General features: G+C 39.6%; 1 protein-coding gene across 1 annotated transcript in view; it reads left to right on the top strand.

Moving 5' to 3' along the window:
• The window catches only part of LOC101017895 (dynein heavy chain 14, axonemal), a 294,249-nt gene that overhangs the window by 179,286 nt on the left and 94,359 nt on the right, over nt 1-20,604 (top strand). Inside the window, exons 25-29 of the mRNA XM_031655372.1 lie at nt 4,354-4,515; nt 6,570-6,761; nt 8,633-8,814; nt 11,183-11,291; nt 12,002-12,127. Coding sequence (XP_031511232.1) covers nt 4,354-4,515; nt 6,570-6,761; nt 8,633-8,814; nt 11,183-11,291; nt 12,002-12,127 — 771 coding nt within the window. The remainder of the gene's footprint in view (nt 1-4,353; nt 4,516-6,569; nt 6,762-8,632; nt 8,815-11,182; nt 11,292-12,001; nt 12,128-20,604) is intronic.

Raw genomic sequence — 20,604 nt, 5'->3', positions numbered from 1 at the left:
TGGAGTGATAGGTTCGATTCCTTTCTTTTTTCCCCTTTGTGTATTGGCTGTACCAGTGAGTGTTATAGTTTTGCATGTTTTCATAATGGTGGTTATCATCTTTTCACTTCCACTTGTAAGACTCCCTTGAGCATTTCTTGTAAGGCTATGCTAGGCATGATGAATTCCCTCAGGTTTTTGCTTGTCTTGGGAAGATTTTATTTCTCATTCATTTCTGAAGGATAGCATTTGGATATAATTTTCTTGGCTGGCAGTTTCTTTCCTTCAGTTCTTTGAATATCTCATCCTGTTCTCTCCTGTCCTGTAAGGTTTCTGCTGAGAATTCTGCTGTTCTTCTGCTGGGGTTTCCCATTTATATGATGACATTTTTCTCTTGCCATTTTTGGAAATTTCTCTTAGTCTTTGAATTTTGACAGTTTGACTGTAATGTTCCTCAGATTAGACTTTTTTGGGGTTGAATCTATTTGGGGATATTGAAGCTTTCTGGATCTGTATGACTAACTCTCTCTGAAGACTTGGGATTGTTTTCAGTTATTATTTAATTAAATGCTTTCTACACCTTTCCCCTTCTCTTCTTCTTCTGGAATGCCCTTAAGTTCAGAAATTCTTTCTTCTGCTTGGTCTTATCTGTCATAGAAGCTCTCAATTATAATATTTTTCATTGAAATCTGTAGCTCTGGGATGTGTTTTTGATCCTTTTTTATGATATATATCTCCCTATTGAATTTCTCATTCAAACCATGAACTGTCTTCCTGATTTTGTTGAATTGTCAATCTTTATCTTGTATCTTATTGCATTTCTTTAAGATTATTATTTTACATTCTTTTTCTGGCATTTTGTATATTTTCTTATGATTGCGACCTGTTACTGGTGAGTTACTATGTTCCTTTGGAGGTTTCATGTTTGCTTGCTTTTTCATGTTTGATGTGTCCCTTCATTGATTTCTATGCATCTCGAAAAACAATCACCTTTCCAACTTTATGGAGTAGCTTTCATAAGGAAAGACTTATTCATAGGTATGGGTTTTACAGTGTCAGTCATTGGGTGCATGGACTTGATTCTAGATGGATACAGTAGTGTAGTCTCCATGTAGTTTCTTCAGTTGTAATCCGTGCTGGTGACATTTGCAAATGTCTCAGCAGCCTAGGCTGTGAGAGTTTGTGAAGGCAATGGTGCAACTTTGCTGGAGGTGGGCTCACCAGGCTGTTTCTCATGTCAGGGGCATGTGCATGCATGCAGTGAATCAGCCAGCTAGGGATCTGGCTCACTTGATTTGGAGCCATAGGGCTACTACTCTAGCTGGGGGCATAGGCATACAGTTACTTGGCTGGCCTGGTTGTGTGTCTGCCAGGGTTGCCCATGGGATTGTTTCTTAGGCCCTTAGCACAGGCACAGAGTCATTAGGCAGGCCTGGGGCATGTCTGCAACATGGGGGATGCACCACAGGGCGGTTTCTTAGGTCCATGAGGTAAGCACAATGCTTCTTGGCCAGCCTGGGAGTGTGCCCACCAGCGGTGACCCATAAGGCTGTTTCTCAAGCCTGAGATATGGGTGCATGGCTGTTCAGCTGGCCTGAAGGGGTTGTGTCTGCCAGGGGCAACCCACGGAGCTCTTTTTCAGGCTTAGGATGCAGACAAAGGTTTGCTTGGCTAGCCTGGGGGTGTGTGTTTCAGGGGTAACCTGTAAGGCTGTTTCTCAGGACCTGATTGTGGGCACAGAGCTGTTGAGCAGGCCAGGGGCATGTCCTTAGTGGAGGCACTTGTGGGGCTATTTTCAGGTCCTGGGCATGGGCATGTAGCACTCTGCCAGCCCAAGAATGTGTCAGCTGTTCAGTGGCTCTGGGACCCCTCCTACTTCAAGAAGAGTACACAGCAGTTTGGCCAGCTCAAGGGTAGGGTCACCCTAAATGGGACTGCCAGATTGTTCCTCTGGCTAAAAGTGCAGGCATTGGGGATTGGTTTCTCTGCTGGCAGGACCACAATCAAAGCCAATCCTGGGCCCAGGCTCTGCACAGCTTGGGTTGTGGCATACAGCCACCCATGGGGACTTGGTGGAAGAATGAAGATGAAGTCCCAGTGCTGGAGAGTTGCATGGCTACTGGTCCCTAGAGCAGGGCCCACTCCAGAGGTAGCTCTGGTCTCAAGATGGTGCGATGCTGCTGTAGCTTGGCTCACAGGGGGAGAGAGGGTGGGTGGGAAGTACACACCTTGTGCTCCCGATCCAGAGCAATGCAGCTGCAAGAATTTCCAGCAGCTCCCTAAAATGGGCCCAGGACTAGAAAGTACTCTGAGATTGTCCTGTATAATGACTGTAGGTGTTTCAATGGCAATGGGGCTGGTGGGGTTCTTCTGCTTACCTTGTCTTCACCAGGAGAAGTCCCTCTTGACTCCCAGCTGATCTGGACAGGGGAGACAGGGCTGCAGAGGCAGGATGCCTCCACATTGTCCTCCTGGGCTTCCAGTCACCACAGGTACCTCTCCATCCTCTCACTGTACTCATGCACTCTCCCATTGACATTCTAGTCAAATCTTAACTGTTTATTTGTTACACTGGTCCTTTCTTATGGGGAAGACTACTTCCAAGTACTTCTAGCCAGCCATCTGGCCAGTCACCAGGCCCAGAATATACTATATTAATGTACAAGCAAAAATTGCTAATCACTCACTTTTTTTCAGTTCTGTTTTTTTTCACAAACTATACTCTTCCATGTCCAAGACAAAATTAGGAATGCCACCTCAGATTGTATTTACTCTTGTGACAAAATTTCAAGGGAACATTGTTTATTGTTTTTGATCCAGACATATGTAGTTATTGCGTATTGTTTCAACCCCTCATCCTGTTTTTTCTCTTAGTGCTGGGCCTTTCTCCACTGAGTTATTTTTTTCATGTCATATTTTTGAGAGCAAATCCAAATGCCATATCATATCTACTATACTCCTCCAGGATTTCTGCTATATCTATATATTCTCCCTTCACCAAACTTAAATATCCAGCTCTGTTGATCCAGTTGAGGTTTCTGCCACACAATTTCTTTCTGGATTTTAGATGTAGTTTCTCCCATGCCAGGAGCCCATTGTTCTGATTTAATAAATCAGTTTCAGAAAATCATTTCAGGCTAAAGCTGAAATGAACATGGCTCCTCTACTCTCATGTTACTCAGGACTTCGAGATCATTGGATCTGTTTCCCACACTTTCTAGGCTTCTTCTGGCCATATCATTGCTTTTCATGTGACCCAAAAAGAGTGCGTAACTATCAGTGTGTAACAAGCTTTGGCAGTTCTCCATCACATATGAGGTGAGACAGGAAATAAGTTAGCCCTGTGTTACCTCTGTTGGCCTCTACTGGAGAGCTCCCCACAAGCTCTCTGCCCTTCCCCACCTGAACTGAAATACCATGAACCTATGAGTGTCTCAGTCTCCTGAAGAGAGTCACTAATGCTACCTACTTTTTTAAATGCTTTTTTTTTTTAAAGAAATCTTGGATTTATTCTCAAAAGCAAAATGTCCTTATGTTTATAATAACTCTTCTGGCAGAGTTTGTTTTCCTACTTTTTCTCATCTGTTACCTTCTCCATTGAATTTGAGGTCCTATATAGATATGAATTCAGTTAAATTAAAATAATCCTTCAGCAATGTTATTTCTAGTTTGTCTACTACTATTCAATCACAAATGTAGATGTATTGAGGGCTTCTGTGAACTGCCTGAACCGGGTTCCTGCCTAATTCATTATTGTACCCACTCCTCCATACCTCTTTTCTCAGTGCCTGTCGCAGCTATTTGGCATACTCTCCATACCAAGTATATGTTTCTCTAATGTTTGAATGAATGAATGGATGAATGAAGCTTATTTTGACTCAGAAAAAAATATTCTGATGGGTTTGAATGAAAACGTTGGTCTTAGGACAGGCACAGTGGCTCATGCCTATAATCCCAGCACTTTGGGAGGCCAAGGTGGGAAGATAGACCAGCCTGGACATCATAGAGAGACCGAGTCACTACAAGAATATTTTAAAAATTAGCCAAGCATGGTGGCATGCACCTTTCATCCTACCTATTTGGGAGGCTGAGGTGGGAGGATGGCTTAAGCCCAGTAGTTCAAGGCTGCAGTGAGCCATGACTATGCCACTGTACTCCAGACTGAGCAACAGGGTGAGACTTTTGTCTCAAAAAAAAAAAAAAAAAAAAAAAAAAGGTGGCAGGTGGGGGATATTAGCTTTAAAAAAAAATAAAAACACTTAGCCTCAGTTCTCCTTAATCGCTATTGCTTTCTTGCTTTCTCAAATTGATGTGGTTAGGGTAGAATATATGAATAATTTACTCATTCCTGATTAAATATGTGTTTTGCCTAAGGATTTATTTTTAGAAGATTTGAACTACATCATCAATTCAGGAAGAATACCTGACCTGTTTGAAAATGTTGAGCTGGATTCTATTGCGATGAAAATCAGATCTCTTACTGAACAGTCTGGTCATATGGATAATAGGCAATCTTTACTTTCACTCTTTCAAAAGGTACTTTTTTGTGACTTGGCTTTATCAAATTGTCATGTTAAAAGTAGACCATGTTTATAATTCTGTACATGATTTTTAAGTTGGATATAATTTCTTTAGATCTTTATATGAGTTTTTAAGGTAAAATAATGAGTACCCTACCCACAGACAAACCATATCCTTAGGTAAGTCAAAAACTTACATGAATCTGAGCCTGTCTGGCTATCAACGATTTTAAAAAATAATCCAGCAGGAGGCAATAAAATGAAAAATAAAATCCCAAGAGTATTTCTTACACAAAGATTCTTTCTCAGATAATGATGTTCTTATTTCATCTTTTTGGTAACAAGTCTGGAAAGGCAAGAAACAAGAAACATTTCATCCTTTCCAATAGTCCTGGAATTGACCAGGAGGTGATGGATACAAAAAGAAATTGACTGGATACAGCAGGTGCTATTCAGAATGAACTCAGCAGCAGAGGAGCTGTGAATAAATTGGTTTGATGAGAGATATAGATTAGTCAAAATGAACTCAACTTTCTGTGTCTTTGAGACATGATAACTGACCAGTGGCTTAGCGAATATATGGACATGATTACTCAAACTAGAATACTCACTGGGGAAGGACCACAGGTGGATTTATTTCTGGTGCTAGTTTTTGTCTATCATAGGGCAATTTAAAAATTGAATCTGGCCATCCACCATTTCTCACCTTAGTAACAACATTGCTAAGTATCAAACAGATACTTAGTAACCTGTCACAAGAAGATGTTTTAAAAGTTCCAAAAATGACTCCACAGTTGATAGAGAACAAGGTAATATGAGTGGATATCCTTAGATTTAGTTAGATTTTTTAATAACATCGTAGAAAGAAGGATAGCATTTATCCTGACAATTGTGGCACTCTTGTGCCTTGTTACTATATTTGGTTTATTCATTAGATTTAAATAATAAGGAAGAAAAAAGAAATTTCAGTTTGGAGTGCAGAGAAGTACTCCAGAAAATGAATAAATAAACCAAGAATCTCAGTTAGAAATCAATTTTAATTATATACATGATATATGTATAATATATATAATACTATGCTTCCAAAACTAATTTGACATGTCCTACAATAATAACAAATAATAAAGGCACACTTTAAACTGCTAACATTTGATATCTCTAGGTAGAAGTTTTGGGAATGTGTAAAACAAAGAGAGGTATTTTCATTTTTACTTTAAACATTTCCACATTGCATGAATTTTGCACTGAGCAGTTTTATTTGCCTTTATAAATTTGTTAAAGACAAAAAAGAGGAAAAAAAACTTACCTTTTAGTCTTCTCTCAGCTTAACCATATTTATTTGACAAAATAAGTTGCTTGATACTTAATATTTTGTACAGTTAGACTCTGAGTTAAAAGGAACACTAACTCACTGAGGCTGTTTTCAGTAATGCGGACTTATTGCAAAGTGATATTTGGAAATAAGGAAGAAGGAATCTGTGCCCTGTTGCCAGTCTTGCCAAGAATCCAGCAACAGCAACAGCACAGCCAGGTCTTATAAGGAAAAGGGCTGAAGGCAAATTGCAAAGAAACTAGCACTTAGCCTAGGGCATGTAAAACTGTGTAGGTCTCATAATGCTTAGCTGTAATCCTTTAGCTATAGGAGTTTTATTACTACCTCTGGTGCTCTACTCTTATTGTCAGGTTGTTTCTTTCAGCTCTAATTCATCTGACCATTTTCTCACTTTGAGTTTCTGTGGGTCTTAAATGCACACCACCCCAGAGGAAAGAGTTAAATAGTCAGACCCAGCACCATCTGATATAAAGTCCCCTACTGAACGGAACTCTAGCACCAGCCCCCGTCATAAGAGTTGGTTTATGCAAGGGGTGTTCTGGGTCCAGTGCCTCCCCTACTGTTAGTTTCCCTGGGAAGGGCTCTGTTTATGGCAGGCACTCCATGCACAAATGATCAGTATCTGGTCTACCCACGAAGGAAAGATCTGAAATATGTTTTCCATGAAATTTTTAATGTAATATTTTTTCAAAACAGTGTATTACATTTTAACAATTTATATTTTCATTAATTTTCAGAGAATATATAAAAATCTTCATATTTTTGTGATCATGAGTCCTGAAGGACCTAGCTTCCGCCAAAACTGTAGAGTATATCCTTCTATGATTAGCTCCTGCACGATCGATTGGTACGAGAGGTGGCCAGAAGAAGCTCTCCTTATTGTAGCTAACTCATTCTTAAAAGAAAAAGTCAATTTTGAGAACAGAGAGGTAAATATTTAATACAAGTGAAGGTTTCAGTTTATTGACAGCATCTGATGGTATTATGCCTCTGAAGAGCAAGGAACCCTAGATGGACAAAAACAGGCAGTTCTAAGCCAGTTTATAATAAAATGGATCAAGTGTTTACATTGATTCCCTATTAATTCCCCATCTCTTGTACCCCTGAATTCACCCTATTTCAAAGATGCCCAGATTCAGATTCTGCAATGCCTGGGTCTCTTCACTATGCTGTCCACATGGTGGAACAGCAGATTTCTATGAAGGAAAACAGTCTCCATTCTGCATACCAGATTCTATGGTAAGGATGCTGCAACCTTCTGTGTATTCCTTGTAAATTGTTCTGGCTTGGCTACAACAGCAAGTCAGCAAAGCAGTGACAGCACAAGCCACAACACAAAATTAACTCAGAATTTATGAGCCAACAGTAAGAAAGAACCTATTCTGGAGTGACTAAACTGAAGATCCCATAAGACCTAGCTGACAGCAAAGGGGGTAAGAAGTGTTGACCAAAGGAGCTGTAAATGCATAGAGAACTAAAATTCAACGTAGGACATTTCTAGGTCCTATGGGACCAATGGGATTGCATCCTTACTTGTCTAAGTGATCAAGGAAAGCAAAGGCCAAGGAGGACAGAGACGGGGTAGAACCAGAAGAAAAAAAAAATGCAGCTGAGTTAAAAGTGACCAGTGACTGGTTAGACTTGGACTGGAGATGAGTCATCAGGACTAGCTTATGTCTAAATCAGAATTATCTCCCAATCCAGGCAAAGAGAATATTCTTCGCAGTCTGGTTTTGCTCATCTGCACATCCTTTGGGTCCTTGCATTTTTGTAGCTTTATTTTACTCAAGGAAATTTCCTTGAGTATCCTGCTATTGATAACCACTTTAAGAAAGAAATATAAAAGATAAAGAAGGCTGGGCATGGTGACTCACACCTATAATCCCAGCATTTTGGGAGGCAAGGCAGGAGGATTGGTTGAGGTCAGGAGTTCAAGACCAGCCTGGGCAACATGGTGAAACTCTGTTTCTACAAAAAATTTAGAAAATTAGCCAGTTGTGGTGGCACACATCTGTAGTCCCAGTTACATGGGAGGATGAGGCAGGAGGATCTCTTGAGCCCAAGAGTTTGAGGCTATAGTGAACTATTATTACAACACTGTACTTTGGCCTGGGCAAAAAAGCAAGACCTAGTCTCAAAATAAAAAATAAATAAAAAATGTTAAGACAAAGAAAACATTATAACCCTTGGCCATTGATACCAATGCCCTAAATCTTTGGATGACTATAGTAAAAGTGAGAATAACGTACGGGTCAAGCCTAGAAGGATGAGTGTGGCATGCCATTCATAGTTAGATCTACTGTTGCCCTACCACCATCTCAACAATTAAAACTCATATTTTCGGCCGGGCACGGTGGCTCAAGCCTGTAATCCCAGCACTTTGGGAGGCCAAGATGGGAGGATCATGAGGTCAGGAGATCGAGACCATCCTGGCTAACACGGTGAAACCCTGTCTCTACTAAAAAAAAAATACAAAAACCTATCCGGGGGAGGTGGCGGGTGCCTGTAGTCCCAGCTACTCGGGAGGCTGAGGCAGGAGAACGGCGTAAACCCGGGAGGCGGAGCTTGCAGTGAGCTGAGATCCGGCCACTGCACTCCAGCCTGGGTGACAAAGCGAGACTCTGTCTCAACAACAACAACAAAAACTCATATTTTCTTTGTCCTGCTCATCCAGGAGCTCTCTACATCTCCAGATCTCAGAAATAATAAGCTATTTTAATTAATTCCAAGTGTTCAACTTTCTCTTTTTATGTATATTTGGATTGCTTTCTCTTAATTCTTAAAAATTATTATTCTTCAGAACTTGAAAGAAAAACTTGCCCCAACCTGTGTCCAAATCCACAAAAGCATGAAAGACTTGAACAGAAAATACTTTGAAGAAACTGGAAGATTTTATTATACCACTCCCAGTAGCTACTTGCAATTTATGGAAACATTTGCACACATTTTGAGGGCACGAGAGGAAGAGATGCAAACAAAGAGGTAAGACTTTGAGAACAAATCAGAAATATATTTTGTATTGGTGTTTTTGTTTGCGAAAAGAGATACAAATGCAAAATGGTGAGCCAAATCTGCCTTTTTGGTGGGACAAAAAGCCAGAAGCTGCAGAAGATCTTAAAGGAGATAAGGTTGATATTCCCCCTGTGTGCCTTCAAAGGCTGCCCCTGTCAAGGCAAGGCTGACAGACTTGGCCAGTAAATAAACAATTAGTCCCTGTTGCATTCCGACAGTTTATTTCTTACATGGGCAATGAAAGCAAGAGTAACTAACAGTACCAGTCCCCATGTCCTTTGTCTCATGGGATGACAGCAAAATAAAAGGCTTCAGATGACTACAACACCAATAGTGGAACACCTGCTAAGCAGTTTTATAGCCAGCATTGGTACCTGAGGGGGCATGGGAAGAAACATGAAGCAGCAGACCTCACTGCTAATCAGAATACAGGAGACATTGGAAAACTGTCTTATGACAATCTTCTGGGAAGATGGGGAAATTAGTAGGAAATGGCCTTGTAGCATCTGCTCACAAGCGCCCCACATTTTTGTGTTCCAGAAAGATCAGGGGTGTCCTGCCAACACTTAGATCAACTGCGGCCAAGCCTTGTCTATATAACCTATATGGAGACATGAAAGGCTGCCGAGGCACCATGGTGGAACTATTCCCCTCCAAGTCCATCTCCTAAACCTTTCATGTATCTAGCTAATAATTCTTTTTTTAAATAGCCCACTCCGTCAGATACCCTAACTAATTACTCTGATTGGGGCCTGGGCCAGATTCATTCCATTTGCCATAGGGAACACTGTATGAGAGTGATCATGACTGTGACTCCCACTTGGAGGATAGACCACAGCCAAGCTCCCTGTCTGGAGCTAAGCCAGTTAAAAATGTTATTAATCCAAGTGCATCAAGAGGTATTGGCCATTGCACATTCTCTGTCTCAACTAGCCAGCAGGAAGTCCAGTGCAATGTGATTTTTCATCAGCGCTCGTGCTGGAGAGTGTGAACTAATTTGTGTGCCGCAGGTAAGTATAGGCCTGACATTTACATAAGAAGTAGCAACCTCAATAGCAGCTTTTTGCTAATGTGGGGTCGGGGTCTAATTTTATTAAGTTATTGTTAACAAGGTCAGGTAGGGCATGCCAATAACAGTTCATTTTAGAGCAGTTGAGGTAGTCTGTGAATATAATAATGAGGCTAAAGAGAATCACATCAGTGCTCAGAAAGCTCATCTTGTTCCGTTTCAAGGAAAAGTTGTTCACTCCTGGGATCAGCAGATCCTAAGAGGTTTCTGAGAGTCCTTAGATTAAGATTTTTGTTGGTCAGCAGTTAAATTAAGGATAATGTCAACGGTCTGAGAAAATTGGTCAGATGCCTTACAGGCGAGAGTCAAGAGAGTTTAATGAACCTTCCTCTCACTCCTAACCTCCTGGGATCTAAGGTGTCCCCTCCCCATCACCCAGGGTTGTAGCTCTCCATTCACAGCTGTGTAATCAGTATGACCAGTCCCTATCACAGTCATTCACCCCTTTTCCAGTCCTCCTCATGTCTTACCCACAACACAACTCTAGATCACTCAGCAGTTTCTTCCATACGTACCTTGTACTATCCTAGGACATCTTCCACCCCCTAATGCGTGGGCCATGCAAGGACAGTCTTAAGAGCTATCACCTTATATGCATAATCATTATTATCAACATCCATAACTGGTTATATCCAGCAAGCATATCTCGGTGGCAAAAGACAGGTTATAGTCTCCCACTGCTCAACTCTTCTTTGCTACTTGGAAATTTCAGTAGTCCAGTTTCCCAGGGGTAGATGTTGGGGGAGAAAAAGCGAGAAGAGTTAATTATATGGTTTGGGTCTCTTACAGCCTATCTTGTCCTCTTTCCCACCCCAAAACTTACAATTAAATATTCTGTTTAAATGAAAGGTACCCTTATGGAGAATTAGTACATTTAAAGCCCAATTTGCCTGTCTTAAGTGTGCTCCAGTGGGAGCTGAGCCTCAGATGCCCAGTTCTCATTATTAGTTTTTCTTTGAGTCCATTTTATTTTTAACAGCATCTGTTCTTCATCAAGTTGAGAAATTTCCCCTCTCTTCCTAGTCATCATTAATTTTATCAAATATTTTTTCTGCATCAATGGATGCTGATGCAGCAGTGAATTTTCTTCTTTATAGCTTGTTAATATAGTGGATTATATTGATTGACTTTCAAATAGTGAGCCAGTCTTGCATCTCTAGAATAAACTCCATTTGGCCATAATTTGAGTAATTCTTTTTATATATTATCGAATTGTATTTGCCAAATTGTGTTATATCTTACACCTTCTTAATACTTTTTCTTCTTCAGGGATCGCTTCCATATGGGTCTATCCACAATCCTGGAAGCAACCACACTAGTTACAGAAATGCAAGAAGAGCTCTTGATTCTTGGCCCTCAAGTAGAACAAAAAACAAAGGTATGTTTGCTTTGAAATCTCTTTTAAAGATTTTATAGTCTAATATAGAACAGTGTTTGAAAGTAAAGGCTCTGATACCTGACAAAGATAGGCTAGAACTCCAGCTTTGTTACCCTATAGTTGTATACATATGAAAGAAATAACTTGTTTTTTTGTCTCAGTTTATCTGTAAAATGAGAACAAAAAAGCAATAACAGCAAAATAGTAACATTATTACATTTTGATAATTAAGGGTAACAGGTATATAGCTAACTGTAGAAGCTTATGTAGAAAGATTCCCTAGTCAGTAAGTTAAACCCATCTGAAATATGCTGTGATAACTTGCAGTCTATCAACTATTCTAAAAACCATCATTCATCATCACTCTTTGTGTGTAATGCATGAAATATTTACTGTAGTCATCCTAGGCAATATCCCAATGGCAGACCAATGGAAGAGAGCACCAATGGCAGAGAGCTACCATCAAGCATGGTGGATGACAGAGCTTCTAAGAGGGGGCGCAGCTGAGAGCTGGCCAAATGGTGAGAGCTCTTGCTCTCTCCATTTTATTTGTCTCTTGCTCTCTCTCTCATTTTATGCATCTATTAAATATATTTCAGGCTGATTTTAATAAACTTTACCATAGTGAAATGAGATATTTGAATTACTCTTTTAAAAAAGAGATCACGTCTCTTAAAATTCATTCTAAGAACAATTATGTGCTTCATTAGGAAACAGAAACTCTAATGGAAAAACTACGGAAAGATTCACAAGTAGTTGAGAAAGTTCAGATGCTTGTTAAACAGGATGAAGAAATTGTGGCAGAAGAAGTAAGAATTGTGGAAGATTATGCTCAGGTAAAGTTAAAATATAGTCAATACAAATAATTTGGAGATTTGAAAAAGTATTCCCTAACCTTCAAGTTTAAAAGTCAGACTGACTGGTCTTAAATATATAGTGCCTCAACTGTGGTTACTTTTCACTGTAATTCCAACAACTATTTATTGAGTCCCTACTACACACAGGATAACATTAAATGAAAATATGAAGTCCAAACATGCGTGTTCCCTGTCCTTGAGGAACCCACAATCTCAGGACGCTTTTCTTATTACAATGAACAGAAACTCATGCAGGCCATTTGGCCTTCAAGTGTAACATCTGCAAGAAACAAGGCAGCTCAAGAGACTGGGTATTTGGTGTGTGTCACTTCTGTTGCTGATTGAATAATTCTCTCTTTTTAAATTGATCATTCTCCTCCATACACTCCAGTCAGGATCTCAGCAGGAGCCAGTGTGGTTTAGCAAATCACTGAATGCTCAACTCTGGTCTGATCAGTAGCTGTTCCTGCTCAGAGCAAGTCGAGAGTAGAGCTTGTCTTCCGTGTACAAAGGTTTTTAATCAAGCAATTCCATCAATTAAAATACATATGTGAGCCTATACTCTATTATGTGTGTGAATTATTTATAGATAAATTATATCCATGGGCTACCACCGTTAGCTAATAGCCCAAAGCTCAACAAATATCTAGAGCAAGGTTTATTATGAATAACAGTGAATATACATACAGATTGCAAATAGTCCTTTCGGTCATTTCAAAATTTTCTTGTTGGTCTCTTGTCATACCTGATTAGCTCATCATTGCTTTTTACAAGGTAAAAAGTTGAAGAAAAATTTATATCAAGAATAAAAGAAGTCTCAGCCTGCCTTTTGCTTGTTGTTCACTTGTGCTTCCACCGTTAGCATTGCCTTCAATCCAGCGTTTCTTTCAGACATCTTTTTAAGCTACCTGCCCATGTTTTAGGAGCTAGGTTACAGAATAGGCAAACTAGATTACAGAATAGACAAATCCCTCACTTGGACACAAGTAAGCTGCAAGGCTTCCTAGCATCCTGAGTATTAAGCAAATAGGGGAGGCCCCACTCCTGAGCCTTCTCAGATGGGGAGCTTCCCCTCTTCCATTAAGATGCCACCTGTCTCACTGAGTGATCCAGAACTTCTGTGATGCCAACCACCTGAAGGTGCCACTGTTGATCAATATATTAAATATGAGTACGGGGCCAAGCGGGGTGGCTCATGCCTGTAATCTCAGCACTTTGGGAGGCCGAGGCAAGCAGATCACGAGGTCAGGAGATCAAGACCATCCTGGTCAACATGGTGAAACCCCGTCTCTACTAAAAATACAAAAATTAGCTGAGTGTGGTGGTGCACGCCTGTAATCCCAGCTACTCGGAAGGCTGAGGCAGGAGAATTGCTTGAACCTAGGAAGCAGAGATTGCAGTAAGCCAAGATCACACCACTGCACTCCAGCCTGGTGAGAGCAAGACTCTGTCTAAATAAATAAATAAATAAATAAGAGTATGGTTTAATTTCAGTATTTAATATTTTATGCCAAATAAAAATTAGTATAGAGAAATTCATGGGGTTCGTTGTTGGTTTTTGTTTTGCTTTGTTTTGTTTTGTTTTTTGCCATACCACAAAGGGTAATCTTTTTTCCCCCTGGCTTCGGCACAAAGCCAGATACATTAGGGCCTGGGGCCATATTTTTAAAAAGAATACAAAATTACTAGTACACAATTAGGTATGAAAGTAAATATGTACTTAGAACAAGTAAAGAAATCACAACAAGATATAAAATTTTTAAAGCTGACAATTATCACAAACATCACAAAATCTAGCAAATTACCTCACACACTCCTATAATACTTTGTTTAAATTTTTAATTATACTTTAAGTTCTGGGATACATGTGCAGAATGTGCAAGTTTGTTACCTAGGTATATATGTGCCATGGTTTGCTGCACCCATTAACATGTCATCCATATTAGGCATTTCTCCTAATGCTATCCCTCCCCTCACCCCTCACCCCACAACAGGCCCCAGTGTGTGATGTCTCCTCCCTGTGCCCATATGTTCTCATTGTTCAGCTCCCACTTATGAGTAAGAATATGTGGTGTTTGGTTTTCTGTTCTTGTGTTAGTTTGCAGAGAGTGATGGTTTCCAGCTTTATCCATGTCCCTGCAAAGGACATGAACTCATCCTTTTTATGGCTGCATAGTATTCCATGGTGTATATGTGCCACATTTTCTTTATCCAGTCTATCACTGATGGGCATTTTGGTTGGTTCCAAGTCTTTGCTATTGTGAATACTCCTGCAATAAACATACGTGTGCATGTGTCTTTATAGTAGAATGATTTATAATCCTTTCCATATATACCCAGTAATGGGATTGCTGAGTCAAATGGTATTTCTGGTTCTAGATCTTTGAGAAATCGCCACACTGTCTTCCACAATGGTTGAACTAATTTACATTCCCACCAACAGTGTAAAAGTGTTCCTATTTCTCCACATCCTCTCCAGCATCTATTATTTCCTGACTTATTAATGATCACCATTCTAACTGGCATGAGATGGTATCTCATTGTGGTTTTGATCTGCATTTCTCTAATGACCGGTGATGATGAGCTTTTTTTTCATATGTTTGTTGACCACATAAATGTCCTCTTTTGAAAAGTGTCTGTTCATATCCTTTGCCCACTTTTTGATGAGGTCGTTTGTCTTTTTCTTGTACATTTCTTTAAGTTCCTTCCAGATTCTGGATATTAGTTCTTTGTCAAATGGATAGATTGCAAAAATTTTCCCCATTCTGTAGGTTGCCTGTTCACTCTGATGATTGTTTCTTTTGCTGTGCAGAAGCTCTTTAATTAGATCCCATTTGTCAATTTTGGCTTTTGTTACAATCGCTTTTGGTGTTTTAGTCATGAAGTCTTTGCCCATGCCTATGTCCTGAATGGTATTGCCTAGGTTTTCTTCTAGGGTTTTTATGGTTTTGGGTCTTATATTTAAATCTTTAATCCATCTTGAGTTAATTTTTGTATAAAGTGTAAGGAAGGGATCCAGTTTCAGTTTTCTGCATATAGCTAGCCAATTTTCCCAACATTATTAAATAGGGAAACCTTTCCCCATTGCTGGTTTTGTCCAGTTTGTCAAAGATCAGATAGTTGTAGACGTGTAGGGTTATTTCTGAGACCTCTGTTCTGTTCCATTGGTCTGTATATCTGTTTTGGTACCAGTATCATGCTGTTTTGGTTACTGTAGCCTTGTAGTATACTTTGAAGTCAGGTAGCATGATGCCTCTAGCTTTGTTCTTTTTGCTTAGGATTGTCTTGTATGTACAGGCTCTTTTTGGTTCCATATGAAATTTAAAGTAGTTTTTTCTAATTCTGTGAAAAAAAAAGTCAATGGTAACTTAATGGGAATAGCATTGAATCTATAAATTACTTTGAGCAGTATGGCCATTTTCATGACAGTGATTCTTCCTATCCATGAGCATGGAATGTTTTTCCATTTGTTTGTGTCCTCTCTTATTTCCTTGAGCTGTGGTTAGTAGTTCTCTTTGAAGAGGTCCTTCACATCCCTTGTAAGTTGTATTCCTAGGTATTTTATTCTCTTTGTAGCAATTGTGAATGGGAATTTGCTCATGATTTGGCTCTCTGTTTGTCTATTATTAGTATATACGAATGCTTGTGATTTTTACCCATCAATTTTGTATCCTGAGACTTTGCTGAAATTGCTTATCAGCTTAAGGAGTTTTGGGGCTGAGACGATGGGGTATTCTAAATGTCATCTGCAAACAGATACAATTTGACTTCCTCTCTTCCTATTTGAATACTTTTTATTTATTTCTCTCGCCTGATTACGCTGGGCAGAACTTCCAATATTATATCGAATAGGAGTGGTGAGCGAGGGCATCCTTGTCTTGTGCTGGTTTTCAAAGGGAATGCTTCCAGCTTTTGCCCATTCAGTATGATATTGGCTGTAGGTTTGTCATAAATATCTCTTATTATTTTGAGGTATGTTCCATCAATACCTAGTTTATTCAGTGTTTTTAACATGAAGGGGTGTTGAATTTTATCAAAGGCCTTTTCTGCATATAATGAGATAATCATATGGTTTTTGTTATTGGTTCTGTTAATGTGATGGATTACGTTTATTGATTTGCATGTGTTCAACCAACCTTGCATCCAGGGATGAAGCCGACTTCATCATGGTGGATAAGCTTTTTAATGTGCTGCTGGATTTGGTTTGCCAGTATTTTTTTGAGGATTTTCACATCAATGTTCATCAGGGATATTGGCCTGAGATTTTCTTTTTTTGTAGTGTCTTTGCCAGGGTTTGGTATCAGGATGATGCTGGCCTCATAAAATGAGTTAGGGAGGAATCCCTCTTTTTCTATTGTTTGAAGTAGTTTCAGAAGGAATGGCACCAGCTCCTCTTTGTACCTCTGTAGAATTCGGCTGTTAATCTGTCTGGTCCTGGGCTATTTTTTTGGTTGGTAAGCTATTAATTACTCCTCCTAACTCCCCAGAACTTGCTATTGGTTCCATTCAGGGGATTCAACTTTCCTGGTTTAGTCTTGGGAAGACGTGAGACGGGTTCAGGAATTTATCTGTTTCTTCTAGATTTTCCTAGTTTATTTTATGTGAGATGTTTATATATTCTGATGGTAGTTTGTATTTCTGTGGGATTAATGGTGATCTCCCCTTTATCATTTTTTATTGTGTCTCTTTGATTCTTCTGTCTTTTTTTCCTTTCTTTTTTAATTTATTTATTATTATTCATACTTTAAGTTAGAAGGTATTCACAAAGCATAACATGCAGGTTTGTTACATATGTATACTTGTGACATGTTAGTTCGCTGCACCCATCAACTCGTCTATTTACATCAGGTATAACCCCAATGCAATCCCTCCCTCCCCTCCCCATGATAGGCCCCGTGTGTGGATGTCTCCCTTCCTGAGTCCAAGTGGATTCGCTTCTTCAGTTCCCACCTAAGTGAGGAGAACATGGTGTTTGGTTTTCTGTTCTTGTATGATCAGTTTGCTAAGAATGATGAGTTTCCAGCTGCATCCATTTCGTCCCTACAGCGATCTAAACTCCATCCTTTTTATGGCTGCATAGCGACTCCATGGTATATGTGCCATATCTTCTTCCTTTAATCCGAACCTGTCACTGATGGACATTTGTTGATTCCCAGTCCTATATTAGAATAGTGCTGCACAAACATAATGCGGTGCATGTGTCTTTATAGCAGCATAATTTATAATCCTTTTGGGTATATCCCCAGTATTGATGGTTGTCATATGGTACATCTAGTTCTAGATGCTTGAGGAATCGCCATACCTGTTTTCCATAATGGTTGAACTAGTTTACAATCCTAACAACAGTGTAAAGTGTCTTATTTCTCCACATCCTCTCCAGCACCTGTTGTTTCCTGACTTTTTAATGATCGCCATTCTAACTGGAAATGTGAGACGGTATCTCATTGTGGTTTTGATTTGCATTTCTCTGATGGCCAGTGATGATGAGCATTTTTCTTAACGTCTGTTGGTCATGCTGAATGTCCTCTTTTGAGAAACGAAATGTCTGTTCATATCCTTTGCCCACTTTTTGATGTGGGGTTGTTGAGTATCTTTTTTCTTGTACCTGTCTGGAGTTCTTTGTAGGTTCTGATATTCAGCCCTCTTGTTTCAGATGAAGCAGACGCAACCTTCCCATCTGCAACGCCCGTCCACGTGTCCAGCTCAGTCATCCCGTCCGTCAATTTGTCTCTGCCGCCGTTGTTTTTGGTAAGTGACATGAAGTCTTTGCCCATGCCTCTATGTCCTGAATGAAAAATTACCTAGGTTTTCTCCTCTAGGATTTTATGGTATTACGCCTAACATTTAAGTCCTCTAATCCATCTTGAATTAATTTTCAGATAAGGAGTAAGGAAAGGATCCAGTTCAGCTTTCTACTTATGGCTAGCCAATTTTCCCAGCACCATTTATTAAATAGGGAATCCTTTCCCCATTTCTGTTTTTCTCAGGTTTGTCAAAGATCAGATGGCTGTAGATGTGTGGAATTATTTCTGAGGACTCTGTTCTGTTCCATTGGTTCATATTCTGTTTTGGTACCAGTACCATGCTGTTTTTGCTACTGTAGCCTTGTAGTATAGTTTGAAGCTTGTGGTAGCGGATGCCTCCAGCTTTGTTCTCTTTGACCTCTAGGGATTGTTCCCTTTGGAGATGTATGGGCTCTTTTTGGTTCCATATGAACTTTTGAAGCAGTTTTTCCAATTCTGTGAATAGAAACTCATCTGGTAGCTTGATGGGGATCTCTATTGAATCTATAAATACCTTAAGCACATGGCCATTTTCACTTATATTGATTCTTTCCTATCCATGAGCATGTATGTTCTTCCATTTGTTTGTGTCTCTTTATTTCATCACAGTGGTTCCAGGTTCTCCTTGAAGAGGTCCTTTACAATCCCTTGTAAGTCTGGATTCCTAGGTATTTGATTCTTTGAAGCAATTTTCAGGAATGGAAGTTCATTCATGATTGGCTCTGTGTTTGTCTGTTATTGGTGTATACGAATGCTTGTGATTTTTGCACATTAATCCTAGATCCTGAGACTTTGCTGGTTGCTTATCAGCTTAAGGAGAATTTTGGCTGAGACAATGTCTTAAATATACAACTGCGTCATCTGCAAACAGGGACAATTTGACTTTCCTTTTCCTAACTGAATACCCTGATTTCTTTCTCTGCTCTAATTGCCTCTAGCTAGAACTTCCAAAACACTATGCTGGAATAGGGAGTGGTGAGAGAGGGCATCCCTGTCTTCAGCTATTTTCAAAGGAATTTTCCAGTTTTAGCTCCATTCAGCATGATATTGGCTGTGGGTTTGTCATAAATAGCTCTTATTATTTTGAGGTAACGCTCCATCGTAATCGAATTTATTGAGCGCTTTTTAGCATGAAGGGCTGTTGAATTTTGTCAAAGCCTTTTTCTGCATCTTATTGAGGATAATCCGTGGTTCTTGTCTTTGGTTCTGCTTTATATGCTGGATTATGTTTATTGATTTGCTTAATGTTGAACTAGCCTTGCATCCCAGGGATGAAGCCCACTTGGATCATGGTGGATAAGCTTTGATGTGCGTTGTTGAACTGGGCTTGCCAAAGCTACTTATTGAGGATTTTAACGTATACCATCAGGGATATTGTATTCAAAATTTCTTTTTTGTTGTAGTTCTAAGCAGGCTTTGGTATCAGGATGATCGTTACCCCATAAAATGAGCTAGGAGGATTCCTCTTTTTCTATTGATTAATGAGTCTGAAGGAAATGCACCCAGCCCTCCCATACCTTCTGCAAACTGCTCTGTCCATCTGGTCCTGGACTTTTGTTGGTAGGCTATTAATTATTGCCTCAATTTCAGAGCCTACTATTGGTCTATTCAGGATTCAACTTCTTCCTTGCTTCTAGTCTTGAAGAGTAAGTGTCCAGGAAATTATCCATTTCCCTAGTGGTTCCAGTTTATTTATGATGTCAAAATGTTGTCTGCATTTCTGTGGGGTCGTGGTGATATCCCTTTATCATTTTAGTTCACCACCATTCTCAAACAAGTCCTATAGTGGTCTGTCAATTTTGTTGATCTTTTCAAAAAACCAACCTGATTCATTGATTTTTGATGGTTTTTGTGTTCTATCTCCTTTCAGTTCTGCTCTGATCTTAGTTATTTCTTTGCCTCTGCTAGCTTTGAATGTTTGTTCTTGCTTCTCTAGTTCTTTTAATCATGCGTTAGGAGTGTCAATTTTGATCTTTCCTGTTTTCTCTTGTGGGTATTTAGTGCTATAAATTTCTGCACACTGCTTTAAATGTGTCCCAGATTCTGGTATGTTGCATCTTTGTTCTCATTGGTTTCAAAGAATATCTTTATTTCGCTCTCATTTCGCTTATGTACCCAGTAGTCAGTTCAGGAGCAGGTTGTTCAGTTTCCATGCATGGAGCTGTTTTGACGAGTTTCTTAGTCCTGAGTTCTAGTTTGATTGCACTGTGGTCTGAGAGACAGTTTGTTATAATTTCTGTTCTGTGCTACTTTGTTGAGGAGTGCTTTACTCCACCATATGGTCAATTTTGGGAGTAAGTAATGATGTAGCCATAAGAATGTATATTCTGTTGATTTGGGGTGAGAGTTCTGGCAGACACCATTAGTCTGCTTTGCTGCAGAGATGAGTTCAATTCTGGACATCCTTGTTAACTTTCTGTCTCGCTGGATCTGTCTAATGTTGACAGTGGAGTGTTGAAGTCTCCCATTATTATTGTATGGGAGTCTAAGTCTCTCTTGTAAGTCTCTATGACTTGCTTTCATGAATCTGGGTGCCCTGTATTGGGTGCATATATATTTAGATAGTTAGCTCTTCCTGTTGAATTGATCCCTTGACCATTATGTAATGACCTTTCTTTGTCTCTTTTGATCTTGATGGTTTAAAGTCTGTTTTATCAGAGACTTGTATCGTAA

Source organism: Papio anubis, chromosome 1 (genome assembly GCF_008728515.1).
Source record: "Papio anubis isolate 15944 chromosome 1, Panubis1.0, whole genome shotgun sequence".
NCBI lineage: Eukaryota > Metazoa > Chordata > Mammalia > Primates > Cercopithecidae > Papio > Papio anubis.
The sequence above is the reverse complement of the archived record's forward strand: the minus strand, read 5'-3'. Positions and strand labels throughout refer to the sequence as shown.